Consider the following 14,587-nt stretch of genomic DNA (forward strand, 5'->3'; position numbering starts at 1 on the left):
ATTTTTTTATTCATCTCCATTGCTGGGAAAGGCAATGTGAACTTGAGAGAATGAATATCAAAGAAACATTCCATACACAAAGAACTGTGGGTCACTGTGCACCTGGAATGTAGCTAGCTAGCTAGCTAAAATTACCCAAAAGCAGCAGGTGTAATCTGTGAGAGCAGTTTCTGGTCCAGCAGAGCTGCCCAAGTTGTCGCCTTGCTGACATAGATAATGTACTTCCAGGCTGTTTCTTTCCACATTTTCGTGTCAGTCATTGACTGGCCTGACACACCTTGTAAAAACCAGCTGTACACCTGTTGTAAGATATTTGGACAATACATCTCATTGTCCTTGCTTTGAAATGCTCTTTCCTCACCCCATGCCCTGCTAGGTTATTCATCTGAATCCTGACCTAACAATCCCTTCCTCCTAACAGAGTCACTGTGGCCCAGCAGCTGTTTCTCAGTGCTTTGAAACATGGCCTAACCATGAGGAGAAATGCATCTCAGAAATACCATTGACACAACTCCCGAGAGACTACTTGGTGTATACATCAGCATTGCTAATTATTTTACTACTAATGAGAGTGAAGATTTTCTCTTTTGGTACTAAAGAGGAACAAAAAGAAATGTACCATAAGCAATTGTACTGCTCCAACACTTAGCATTTCTAGGTGCCCTCTTGTAGATATTCAGAAGATTGAAGTTATCACCACTGCATTTTTGTTCTTGGTGAAAGTCCTCTATGGATTCAGTAAACCATAAATGACATCAATTCAGTGTTTACACGCAGAACAATAGGGAAATGGGAGGCAGTCTATACAATCTTGGCATGCAGGAATATTCAAGATGGGCTCCATGCTGATTATCTTCAGTAAAGCAAACTCTAGTATCAAAGGTACTTCCCAAGAAGAATGGGCAAAATACCCTCATTAATTAGGATTACTTCTTCCCTCAATTGCTACAGAAAGTGTTCAAGAATTCTAAATTTTTCACAAAACCATCAGATAATATGTGATGTCTTAACTGGCATGGTGGGTTTCTATTTTTTTTTTAAATCAGATTCTCTTGGGAAGTTTGTGATTTGAAATATACAGTATAAACCTAAAACAATATAAATAGGATTGTCTAATCAGATTAGAATTGTACAGCTCTTGTTTAACATAAGCTTAACCCTAACCTTTAAAATGGTTGCTGTAGTGATGTTACATGAGATGTGTTACGTAATGTGGGAACCAGACTAGTCATTTGAAAGAAAAGAGTGACAACAAAGCTAATAACATGCTAATTCAGGTAAACCAAAATCGAAAATATCAACTTTTAATTTTATATTTAGTTATATATCCGTGGTAGTTTGAATGTAATTGGCCCCCATAATCTCATAGGGAGTGGCACTGTTAGGAGATATAGCTTCGTTGGAATGGGTATGGCCTTGTTGGAGGAAGTGTGTCACTCTGGGAGCAGGCTTTGAGGTTTCTTATGCTCAGGATACCACCCAGTGTTTCAATCGACTTCCTGTTGCCTGCAAGAGGTAGGACTCTCAGCTACCATGCTCCCAACATGATAATGATGGAGTGAACCTCTGAACTATAGCCATAGCAAGCCAACCCAATTAAATGTCTTCTTTCTAAGAGTAGCTGTGGCCATGGTGTCACTTCACAGCAATAAAAACCCAAACAAAGACAATATACATTCAGAATTATCACTGGTCAGCAGGTGTCTTCATTTTAAAAATGCTAACCTTGCAGCTCATTTCTCAGTCTGGAAAATACTTGTTCAGATTAATGAAACCAGATTGTGTTGTATGAATATTTAATACTAATGCACTTGGAAATTGTCAATAGTGACCAATAAAAATGTGAAGGTGACCAACTGACATAGTCTGTGTTTATCTTTTGTGTTGTTTTCTGGTTGAGGCTTGGCTGAGTCACAAGGGAATTTTAAACCTTCTTGATAATTAAGAAAAACTTCTAGTATCTCTTTAATTGCTGCCAAGTTAATATTGGCCAGAAAGTCTCCCCAATCACTTCTGGTAAGCTTAAGTAAAATCTGTCACATTAAAACAGCCAAAACAAAGTAGTGATAAGAACTACAATCTGTTGGATATCTATGAGAGTACCTAGAAAATGCTAAGTATTGGCAAGACAACAGAAAGCTGATTGGTTATGATATATTTATAAATATGTATGCAGTATGCAAACAGTTATTTACTGGATATCTTATATGTAGAAACACATTCATATATATTATCACAAGAACACTAAGTGATTGGTGCTGTTAGTTCCTTTCTCTTCTTATTGAAAATAGAATTTTTTCATATAATGTATTCTGATTATGGTTTCCCCTTCCATAATTTGTCCCAGATCCTGCCCACCTCCCTACCCACACAAATCCATGACCTTTCTTATTCTTTCTTAATAGAAATCAGGCAGGTATCTAAAAATAAATAAGGAAATATGATGATGATAATACAAAATTAAAACAAACCTGAAAGAACAAAATATGCCAATGAACAGATTTTTTTTATAAAAAGCCAATGAAAAAGAACACAAGAAACACATACATCCACACACAGAGAAATCTCATAGAGACACAAAATCAGAAACCAAAATATATAAGCAAAATATCTGCAAGTTAAATTTTTTAATTTTTTACTAATTAATTTTTTACCTTCCAATCCCAGTTCCCCCTCCCTTCTCTGCTCCTGCTCCCCAACTTTCCCACACACACACACACACACACACACACACATCCCATCTGCTCCTCAGAGAGGGTAAGGTCTCGCCTAGGAAGTCTACCAAATCTGTCCCATCATCTCGCTGGGACCATGATGATGAGGCAGGACCAAGGCACCTGTCCACCTGCAACACCCCCATGCCTAGGCTGAGCAAGGTATCTCTCCATATAGAATAGGCTGCACTAAGTCAGTTTGTGCATTAGTGTTAGATCTTGGACCCACTGCCAGTGACCTCATATATTGTCCCAGTCACACCATTGTACCTATATATTATAGGGGTCTAGTTCAGTCTTATGCAAGTTTCCCATTTTGCCAGACCTGAGTCAGTGATCTCTCACTAGCTCAGGTCAGCTGATTCTGTGGGTTTCCCCGTCATGGTCTTGACTCCTTTGTTCATATCATCCTTCCTCCCTCACTTCGATTGTAGTCCAGGAGCTTGGCCCATTGGTTAGTTGTGGATTTCTGCATCGGCTTCCATTTGTTTCTGGAAGAGGGTTCTAGCTTCTCTGGGATTGTAGATTGACGGCTGGGTATCTTTTGCTTTATGTCTGGTATCCACTTATGAATGAGTGTATACTATATTTGTCTTTCTGGTTTGGGGTTTCTTTACTCAGGATAGTGTTTTCTAGTTCTGTCCATTTGCCTGAGAATTTTAGGATGTCACTGTTCTTACTGCTGACTAGTACTCCATTGTGTGAATATACTACATTTTCTTTATCTGTTCTCCAGTTGAGGGACATCTAGGTTGTTTCCAAGATCTGGCTATTATAAATAATGCTGCTATGAACATAGTTGAGCAAATGACCTTGTGGTGTGAATGTGCCTCCTTTGGGTATATGCCCAACAGTGGTATTGCAGAGTCCTGAGGTATGTTGATCCCTACTTTTCTGAGAAATTACCATGCTGATTTCCACATCTTCTCCGAAATGAGCTGTCATTTGTTTTATTGATCTTGGCCATTCTGACTGCTGCAAGATGAAATCTCAAAATAATTTAGATTTGGATTTCCCTGATGACTAAGGATTGTCCAGTCATGGTTTGGTTTGGGTTTTGGGTTTTTATGGGGCAATAGAAATGTTCTGAAACAAAGATAATATTACTGTCATTGGATTTTACACATATATGCAAACATTATTATATTTAAATTATACCTTAAAAAGGTTAAGGGGTGTGTGTGTGTGTGTATTCTGTTCTTGCCCTATATTCATAACATAAATTATGGTGTTTTGATTTTGAAAATCCATCTGCTCTGGTTTGACATGGAGATGTAATTGTGGTTTGAAGGTATTTCAGACACACTTCCTAAGTGTCCCCTGAATCTTCTCTGGCTTCTATAGTGGGAAATTACCAATACGGAGTCAGGTAGAAATATAAGGGTATTTAATAGGGAAAAGCCTTACTTACAGAGCGACCTAGCCAGCCGGTGGCAGCAGCCTGTACAGCAAGAAGCAAAAGAAAAACTGAAAGCGCAAAGACAGTCACACTACTGCGTGGTCAGGCACACCTGTAGCCAGCCCCTAAGAAGGCGTGGCTACAGCTTCCCCTACAGGCTTCATCTATCCAAGGTGAATTTCACTAATAAGGACTGCATTTCTCCTTGGAGAATCTCTTTTCCCCTGACCCAAGTTTCCTTTATTATATCCACATGCCCCCAGGTGATTTTCTTCACAAGCTTTCAAGCATCTTTATCCTCTCTAATTTAACTCTTTAATTCGTTTATTGATAACTATTATATACATGACCCTGGGGACACAATGATGGGATATTTTTAACTTCACTGTGGGGCAACCCCAAGGTCAGACACTAAGCAGTTTATTACACTTCTTCCAAAGGCTCGTTTCCTGAAAGCCTTGGAAGGAGGAACCCAGCTATAAAATGGTTACCTGTACCTACATTAAAAAGACTCTTTTTACTCCATGTTCTCCCAGACACGGTGGTTCTGGGGTTATTCTTGCTGGGAAGACCATTGCTGCTTTTTAAATAGATGTGGAGAAATCTTTCTCCATCTTCTGTCAAACCTTTTCACTTAGGCTCTGAAATAATGGGATGTCCTCAGCCTTACAAGGATCTTCATCAGCTGCAATCCCTTAATCTTTTCTTTGTGACTGTTCTTTGTAAGTAGTCAAGATGATTGGCCACCTGGAGAACAGACACAATGGCTTGCCTTCATCGTCTACACTCACATCACTAACTTAAACACTTACATACTACCCTAGGTGGTGGTTACAAACACTCCCACAACACACACAGAGACACACACACACACACACACACACACACACACACACACACACACACAAACTCTCTCTCTCTCTCTCTCTCTCTCTCTCTCTCTCTCTCTCTCTCTCTCTCTCTCTCTCCCTCACTGCCTCAGTAAAGCCCTGCATGATGCCTTCTGTAAGATATCTAACCAAATTTCTTTGAACAAATAGCTGAAAGAAAACCTGTTTTCCCTTTTTTCCCCAATTTGTGATTGTGTGTGTATGATGTATATGTGTAATAATACATACCGGGGGGGGGGGGTGTTGTCATGTCAGAATGAAACTTTGAGGACTCTGTTCTCTCATCCTCTGCCATCTTTACATGGGTTCTGGGTATTGAACTCGGATCCCCAGGTTTGTGCAGCTATGCCAAGCTATCTTGCTACTTTGGAGGGAGGGGTGCTCAGTAACTTGATTGTTGTGGACACAATGTACTCATGTTTGTTAAAAATTCACTGAACCCATCAATGTTATAATTGGAGAGTTTTACTTATGAAAAATCATATGTTAATAAAACATCTTAAATAATAGTATTGTTTAAAGTATATGTATGTAAAATCTATGTGTGGCCAATTTTGTAGTTTGTAACTATTGCCCTATGAAAATAACACAAACTTGTATTTCTGCATCTGCCCTTCTTCAGCTATGAACCACAATAACACAATTGCACCCCCCTTACACAAGCCCATTTCTTGCTACTACTAAAGTAACCATAGGAAACCAGAATGCATGGTATGTCATTATGTCGTATATATTCTTGTTTGAATCAGACAGATCAAAAATTCATTTTACTGTCACCTAGGAACACGTGGATATAATAAAGGAAACTTGAGTCAGGGGAAGAGAGATTCGCCAAGGAGAATGGCAGTCCTTTTTAGTGAAATTCACCTTGGATAGATGAAGCCAGAGAAGATTCAGGGGACACTTAGAAAGCGTGTCTGAAATACCTTCAAACCACAATTGCATTTGCATGTCAAACTAGAGCAGATGGATTTTCAAAATCAAAACACCATAATTTATGTTACGAATACAGGACAAGAACAGAATACACATATACACACACAGATATGTACATATACATATACATATACATATCTTAACCTTTTCAAGGTACCCTTATTTTGCTTTTCATGATTAATTTTAACATCAGTATCCTAGGGAAAAAAATTCTCTTACAGGGCTGCCTTGTTGCTGTTTCTGCGCTGCTGTTATTTGTTTGTTGTTGTTCATCTTGATCTGTTGTGTTTGCAAGAGGGTAACCCAAACCAGCCTAGTACTCTCTTCATAGCCCAGGCTGGCCTTGAACTTGTGATCTTCTTGTATTGGCTTCCTGAGTGCTACAACTGCAAATGTAATATACCAACCAGGTAATGATGGCACACACCTTTAATCCCAGCACTCAGGAGGCAGAGGCTGGTGGATCTTTGAGTTCAAGACCAGCCTAGTCTACAGTGTGAGTTCCAGGACAGCCAAGGCTACAGAGAGAAAATCAGTCTCAAAAGATAAAATAAATAAAATGCAAATATAGTATACCTGGAAAGGTTCTTCACATAACATCTATGTGTCATAGTAATATATCTGTAATAAGGTACATTAGCAACATAATAGCAGTTGCTCTGTATCTTAATCACTTGGAGACTTGAAATGAGGTCAGTTCGAATGTGTAACTGTCATTGTTCTTTATTTTTTCCAGTTAATATTCATTTTTTTTCTTGTACAGCTTGTTTCAGTTCCCTCATTAAAATAGCTTCTTTCTATTTCTAAAAGTCAGTGACCTTAGTTGGGAAGGTCTCCTTGTGCATCTTTTATTCTGCTCCGTTGGTCCATCACTGTGAGTATGGTGGAGGTCATCGGTGCATCCTTCATTCTGCTCTATTGCTCCTTCACTGTGACTGTGAGCAGCATTGGTTACTCAGCATTCAAGAAGCATTGAAAGTATGTAGTATAAGATCTCCAACATGGCTCTTTGTTTCAAACTTTCTAAATGTTTTAGTTTATCTAGGTCCTTTAGATTTTCGTATGTATTTCAAAGGCATTTTTCATTTCCACAAAAAAAAAAAAAAATACCAGAGTCTAGTCAAGTTTTAATTGGAACCATATGAATCTGTATGTAATGTTGGAGCCAGCTGATTTTAAGTATTTAAACTTCACTGTGAATGGTACAGTGTCCATTTTGGTTAGACCTTCTGTGTTTTTGTGTTTTTCAGTGGTGGCATGGATTCTGTTCATTTTATTTTTAGGTACTTCAAGATTATAATTTAAATGTTTTATTTAAATTTTATTATAATTTAAATGTGTTTACATTTACTAAATTGTTCACTGGATGATTTTTTTTGGGGGGGGGTTCAAGACAGGGTTTCTCTGTGTAGCTTTGGATCCTATCCTGGCACTCTCTCTGGAGACCAGGCTGGTCTCGAACTCACAGAGATATGCCTGCCTCTGCCTCCCAAGTGCTGGGATTAAAGGCGTGCGCCACCAACGCCCAGCCACTGGATGATTTTAAGCAAACTTTTGAGAGTAGAAATTTGAGTAGTGCAAACTGAACACCAAAGGAAATGTAATCCTAAGTAATTCTTCCTAGTGGAGAAGAAACTTTGGCAGTCAAATCTTTAAATAACAAAGGTGAAGAAATCACCACTGCTGTTTTCCACATTTACATCTGAGCATGGAAATCACCGATTTGCTTGCAACAAATAACACAAATAGATTCATTGTGATAGATATACATAAATAAAGGTAGAAAGATTGGCCTTGAGTGGATAATCAGGAGGCCTAATCTTGAACTCAGCAGGATACAGAGAAAATATATAGTCTGCAGAAACTAGGCCTTGATGAACATTTTCTTCGTTTCATTGTTACCCACTGTGTGTGTGTGTGTGTGTGTGTGTGTGTGTGTGTGTGTGTGTGTGTGTGTGATTTTTTGAGACAGGGTCTCACTGTGTAGCTCTGGCTGTCCTGGAACTCACTCCTGGCTCTGCCTCCTGGGTACTGGGATTAAAGGCATGTGCCACCTCACCCAGCCCCATTATCTAACTTATATTTAGTGAGTATTTACAAAACAAAACACTGTGCTATTACTTCCTAAAGAGATATAACAAGGGGCCAAATGAGAAAGAAATGCACAAACTAGTGTTATAAGTAGAAATGTAAATTTAGCATTTTACTATCGTTGTTTGTGTAATTACAGCAAAAAAATTATTTATAGGCATTTTTGCTTTAGTACTAACCTCATACCGAAATTTAAAAGATCATTATACCGAACTTTAGTGGATTATAGCTAAAGAATTCAAATTTTAACACTCCAAAGAACAAAAGGCCTGGTCGCTTTTCAGGGGATGAGGGTGGACTCCTGCTGCTGACATATAAGTTTCTATTAATAGGAAGTCTTCTGGAAAGTGTTCTACTAAAAACCTGGCAAATGCAAAAATATGACACATGGACTGAAAATTAGGATATGTGCCCAAAGACTTTATGTAAGAGGTTGTATGAAAAAACACTCCCATTTACCTGGTTATAAATTAATAGCTGGTCATTGTAGCTTATAAGCTACTTGAAAAATACTTTTTTTAACTTAGTCAATTTCCTCTGTTTTTAGGTTTGATTCTCATAAAGGCTTCTGGTGTCAGCTGTTGGAAGAAGGAAAAACAAAATGCCTTGGAAAGAGTAAAGGAAGGAAATATCCTCCAATGGACTCTGATGTAAGTACAGAACCTGAAAATACAAAATGTAGAAATGATAAATAATAGTAATACCAGTTATTTTCTTAGAAAGGTGGTTAAGAACAAAATTCATCTTTATACAAACCCAAAGTCGGTGGGTCCCCTCTGCTGTCATGTCCACTTTGTGTTACAGTGTTGTCTCCTGCACAAGGGTAGGAAGGTGTTCTGTGGGGAAAGGGTCGTTCGTGGCTACAGCACAAAGAAAGTGACATCCCTACCCTAACAAGTATTAATTATCCCTCTGGAGGGGGGAGAGAGAAGGAGGAGGATGGGGATGGAAACAAGGTTGAAAACTAATGTTTCATTACATAAACGTATGAAAGTTGTCAAACAGTTTTAAATGGTCAAAATTTCTCAGTAATCTCTATTTATTCAACAATTTTTTTCATTTTGTTTTTATCTTTATTATTCTTTGACAGTTTCACATACAAATATATATTCGGTCACTTCATCACCTATTACACCCATTCCTCCCACTACCAATGACTCCTCTCCAGGGATAGAAAGGCCCTCTACCAAGGACCTACAAAGTCTGTCATATTGTTTGGGGGAGGGTTTAGACCCTTCTTGCTGTATCTGGGCTGCAATAGTATCCCTCCATAGGGAATGGGCTCCCAAAGTCCATTTGTGCTCTAGGGATAAAGACTGGCTCTGCTGTCAGAGGAGCCATAGACTGTCTTGGGCTCCCAGCTGGTACCCACATTCAGAGGGTTTGGTTTAGTCCAATGCTGTTTCCCCAGCTTTATGATTAGGGTCTCCATACTATCAGTAGGTCAGGTCCACTGTTTCTGCAGCTCTCTCCATCCCTATCTTGGCTCCTCTGCTCAACCCTCCTCACTCTCCACAACTGAATTCCAGTAGTATGGTTCAGTGCTTAGCTATGGGTGTCTGTTTCTGCTTCCAACAGCAACTGGATGAAGACTCTCCTTCCTCTCCCTGCCCCTGGGCTCCAATTTGGTCAGGGGTTCTTGTCCCCTTCCCCTTCTTCGAGGGGCTATGCAGTCTTCTCTTGGGGTCCTTCTTGTTTCCTAGCTCCTCTAGCAGTGTGGAATGTAGGCTAGTGATCCTTTGCTCTATGTCTAAAAATCAAAAATGAGTGAGTACATGCCATGTTTATCTTTTTGTAATTGGGTTACCTCACTCAGGATGGTTTCTTCTAGTTCCATCCATTTGCCTGCGAATTTCAAGATTCCATTGTTCTTTTCTGCTGAGTAGTATTCCATTGTGTAAATGTACCACATTTTCTCTATCCATTCTTCAGTTGAGGGGCATCTAGGTTGCTTCCAGGTTCTGGATATTACAAACAATGCTGCTATGAACATAGTTGAGCATATGTCCTTATTGTATGAGTGTGCATTCTTTGGGTGTATGCCCAAGAGAGGGATTGCTGGGTCTTGAGGTAGACTGATTCCCATTTTCCTGAGAAACTGCCATACTGATTTCCAAAGTGGTTGTACAAGTTTGCACTCCCACCAGCAATGGAGGAGAGTTCTTCTTTCTCCACATCCTCTCCAGCATAGATTGTCATTGGTGTTATTAATTTTAGCCATTCTGACAGGAACAAGATGGTATCTCAGAGAGGTTTTGAGTTGCATTTCCCTGATGGCTAAGGATGTTGAGCACTTTCTCAAGTGTCTTTCAGCCATTTTGAATTTCTCTGTTGAGAATTCTCTATTTAGTTCTGCACTCCATCTTTTAATTGCATTGTTTGGTGTTTTGGAGACTAGCTTCTTGAGTTCATTGTATATTCTGGTGATCAGCCCTCTGTCAGATGTGGGGTTGGTGACTATCTTTTCCCATTCTGTGGGCTGGTGTTTTGTCTTACTGACTGTGTCCTTTGCTTTACAGAAGCTTCTCAGTTTCAGGAGGTCCCATTTATTAATTGTCCATTTAAAAAATTCCCCATTTAACAAATTTTTAATCCTTAAAGGTCTGAAGGACAATCAATGCATTGTGCCATTTTGATAGGCAGGACCTTGGTTGGATCACAATGAAAGTCTATACAGAAGACATAAGTGAGAGAAAGACCTATTGTTTTCATAAAGAGATTACTTTGTAAGAATTCTAATTCCATTTGAATGACTATCAAAATACATCATCAGATCACTATGAAAACAGTCAGAATACACTAAAACATGTCGAAAGTAATTTCCTTCATTGTTTCAATAAAAAATAAATATATTAATTTTCACATCAAAGCTACTTCCATGCATAATTATTAGAAGGCACTGAGATGTATCTTAGTGTTTTGGTTTTTTTTTCATGTATTTTTTATTAGTTCAAATTAGGAACAAGCTTGTTTCACATGTCGATCCCCTCTCCCTCTCCCTCTCCCTCTCCCTCCCCTCACCCCTATCCCTCCTTCCCCACCCCCGACCTACCCCCCACCCCATCCACCCTCCACTCCCCAGGCAGGGTAAGACCCTCAACGGGGGCTCCACCTTGGTCTAACATAGACAAAACTAAGATACTCAATAAAATTGGTGCTAGCCACCTGGTGGTGGTGGCTCACACCTTTAATCCCAGCACTCAGGAGGCAGAGGCTACCCTGGTCTACAAGAGCTAGTTCCAGGACAGCCTCCAAAGCCACAGAGAAACCCTGTCTCAAAACCAAGCCCCCCCCCAAAGGAAAATGGTGCTAGCCTAGATTAATAAGAAAAACTCAGCGTTTCAGAATATCTACTGTAAATGCCAACAAGGTTACTCTGTAAATACATACTGAGTTTACCTGAAGAAGTAAAGTGTCTGACTTTGTACAAGTAGTCTCCAAATGAGAGGCTCCACCGGGGGAGGGAGTGCGGGGGGGGGGGGGGGGTCGGGTGGAAACACAAGCATGTAGCCCGATTGGAATAGCAAGCTTTGCCACTGCGATGGTCACTTCTCCTATTGCAGACTCCAGACAGAAAGCAAAGCTTCACAGGATGTGACCAACACAGTCTCACGCTTCACGAAAATCTTGACCCGTGTATGGTGCACGAGGCACTTACTTTAGCAGAGTCAACATGCATGAAATTTATTTTAGTAAAATGAAATATGTGTTTCTTCCGCTTCGCACTCAGAGCAGAGCGTTTCTGTCCAGCTACTACCGGGACCACAACGTGGAGCTCTCCAAGCTGCTGCACAGGTTGGGGCAGCCTTTGCCTTCATGGTTGAGACAGGAGCTGCAGAAGGTGAGGTAGCATGGAGAAAGCAACACGAATCTGTCTATGAACTGGCACGTACATCCTCCAGAGCTAGCAGAAGCTACCAAAAAGCTGTCAAACGTATACCTCTTCGTCAAGAAAAAGAAGCAAGCTTCCTTCCATGTGCTGGCATGTGGATATTTGTGGGTGTGGACATATATAAAGTACCTTTAAGAAGCTTCTCAGCCAATGGCTTTCCATTCTGCACTTGTGTGGAAACCCAACACCAACCAATGTAATTTAAAAAAAAAATGGCAACAAAGAAACAAAACACTGACACAGACCTGTTCCATTTCACACTAATATATTTACAATTTTGTATATCGAAGTTATATATCTGTAAATTTCTGGACCACTGTTTGACTGTAAAATTTTTTTATTTGATTCTGTGAAGTATCTTCTATGATGATAAATGTCACAGTGTAAAATTCCAAAGGCATGAAAAAAAAAAGCTGCCAGCATAGGCCATGACTGTGAGACCGAGACTGGGAAGTTATTTATAGGCTTTGTCTCCTCTAGACCGAAACAAAGGATAGAACCAGAGCAAAGGTTCCTTTGTGCACAACCCAGTGTGCTTATATAGCTCTGCATTGCAGACTTGTCAGACAGTAAATAGAAACCTAGTTTTACATCAAAATAGTGAATGAAGATGGAAGAGTACTGACTAAATCCTCTAAGAGAAAGAGAGACAGACAGAGAGAGAGAGAGAGAGAGAGAGAGAGAGAGAGAGAGGGTGACCATCTAAAGGTATGCCATTGAGAACTCTATGTTTTCTGCTCTAAGCTGCAGGTCCATCCTGGTCACCCTCAGTTGTAGAGAAATGTGAGCAGTGTGTAGGAAGTGTCCTATCCAAGTCACGCTGACCACTAGATGTGCAGGGCAGCTACTGAACAAACTCCACTAACTGAAAACTAAGGACAGTTCCTTGAGGTGCTTTATCAAAGTACTCAGACTTAAATTATTGAAAAACTGCATTTTCCAGGTGATCCCAAAGGAAATCACATAATGTACAGATTTATGTAGAAAATGAGTTAATGTGCAAGTTGTAATCTAATATTTGAAACGATTCTTGTGCTACAAGATGGAGACACCTGAGCAGGTAAAGTCCAATGTTTGAGGATATCTTACCCATCTTCAACATCCCTACCCCACAGCGAGCATAGTCAAATGTATGAACTATCTAAGAAAACAGGCGCAGAAGCGCAAAGATAAGCCCAGCTCTTGAAATACACTCAGTTTAAATTAGACGTGCAATGAGTCAAGAATTCAAAACAAGAGTCCAGTAGATCATATTCTCCTGTGTTAATATTTACTTAATTTTGTATTGTAATTGACACCTATGTAAATATTAAGTAGTGTGTTCCCTGTTGTGACTATACAAGCTCTTATATTTTACAAGATAATGTTAGAAAAAAAAAAGACATGCAAGAAAGCCAACGGCCTAAAGATATTGACTGACATTATAGTGCATAAAACTGTACTCTTTCAGTTATGTACCAGTTAGAAAACAAAAGGGAAATGCTTCCATTCACTGTGTATTTCCTTATATACATCACAGTTATCGATTTGTCTGTTTAAGGTTTTTCTGTGTTTTATGTACTCAAAGAATACAGAAAGAATTGGACAAACAACCAAATTTTAAGAACCCTGACTGAGAAGCAAAAGCAAAAGACGGTGAAATCGGTCTTCCTCCTTACTGTTGTGGCTTCAGAAGTGTCACCTGCCAAACCCAGCAGGACAATCATCCCTCACTTCCATGACCATTAATTTAAGAAAATTGGCTCAAAGGGGTCGTGAGACCCGGCAGCTCCAGCTGTTACTGTCTCACTGGCAACAGCGTGTCAGCTCGTGAAGGGAGGGAGGAAATAAGTTGACATATGTCTCCACATTTGAACCTCTAGATAAATTGGCTACTGACATCCTTTAGTCTAGGTAGACAGTGTCTTTAAAATAAATGGCAAAAATAGCACTTATAATGAATCAGATAAAAAGAGAGAGGGTACCAAGACCTGTTCACTCACAAGTACATGTCGGATGTAGTGTCGGATAGCAACCCTTTGAAAGGGTTTTGACCACTCAGCATGTCAAAGAGACAGCTCCAAATTCTAGAGGACACACACAGGCTTCACACTGTGAGCTCCAGCTGGCTATTATGCTATCCTGAAAGTAGCAGAGATCTATGAGGAAAGAATGAGAGAGAACATGATTTCAAACTAGCTTTGTATAGAATTCCCTTTTTCATTACTTATAATATGGGGCTTCCTCAGGAAGAAATGAAATGGTTATTTCAATGTTTATAGCTATAATATTCTTGTCATTCACATTGAATGAAAATTATTGGGAACATTTTCCCCCTCAATATAATTCTAAAAGTGGCATGATACCTCATATGTATAACAATAAACTCTGATAAGAAAATGAAGATGTTGGGCCTGGTGATTTTAGGTAATGAGCAGGTATTTGTTTTGCTGGGACCGGGGGTGGAAATGGGACACAAGGTCAGATTTCAAAAGCACACTGTTATGATTTAAAACGGAGAAGTAATTGAAAAGCTTAGTAAGCAATGAGGAATTTTTGTTCCAGTTTCGCCTACTGTGGTTTTACTTGTCTCCTAATAGAAAAAAGCTGCAGTTTTCAAGACACTTCTGGGCCCTTTTCTCTCTGTAGCATCTTAAGAGATGTGAACTAGTCCTTTTCACAAAAA

At 39.6% G+C, this 14,587-nt stretch overlaps 1 protein-coding gene across 1 annotated transcript in view; it reads left to right on the forward strand.

The window, feature by feature from the left end:
• LOC100758983 (bifunctional heparan sulfate N-deacetylase/N-sulfotransferase 3) overlaps positions 1-11,880 on the forward strand; it is a 138,959-nt gene extending 127,079 nt beyond the window's left edge. Inside the window, exons 12-13 of the mRNA XM_027395659.2 lie at positions 8,578-8,680; positions 11,761-11,880. Coding sequence (XP_027251460.1) covers positions 8,578-8,680; positions 11,761-11,880 — 223 coding nt within the window. The remainder of the gene's footprint in view (positions 1-8,577; positions 8,681-11,760) is intronic.
• Positions 11,881-14,587: the final 2,707 nt, after the last annotated feature.

The sequence above is a fragment of the Cricetulus griseus genome, assembly GCF_003668045.3.
Source record: "Cricetulus griseus strain 17A/GY chromosome 1 unlocalized genomic scaffold, alternate assembly CriGri-PICRH-1.0 chr1_0, whole genome shotgun sequence".
NCBI lineage: Eukaryota > Metazoa > Chordata > Mammalia > Rodentia > Cricetidae > Cricetulus > Cricetulus griseus.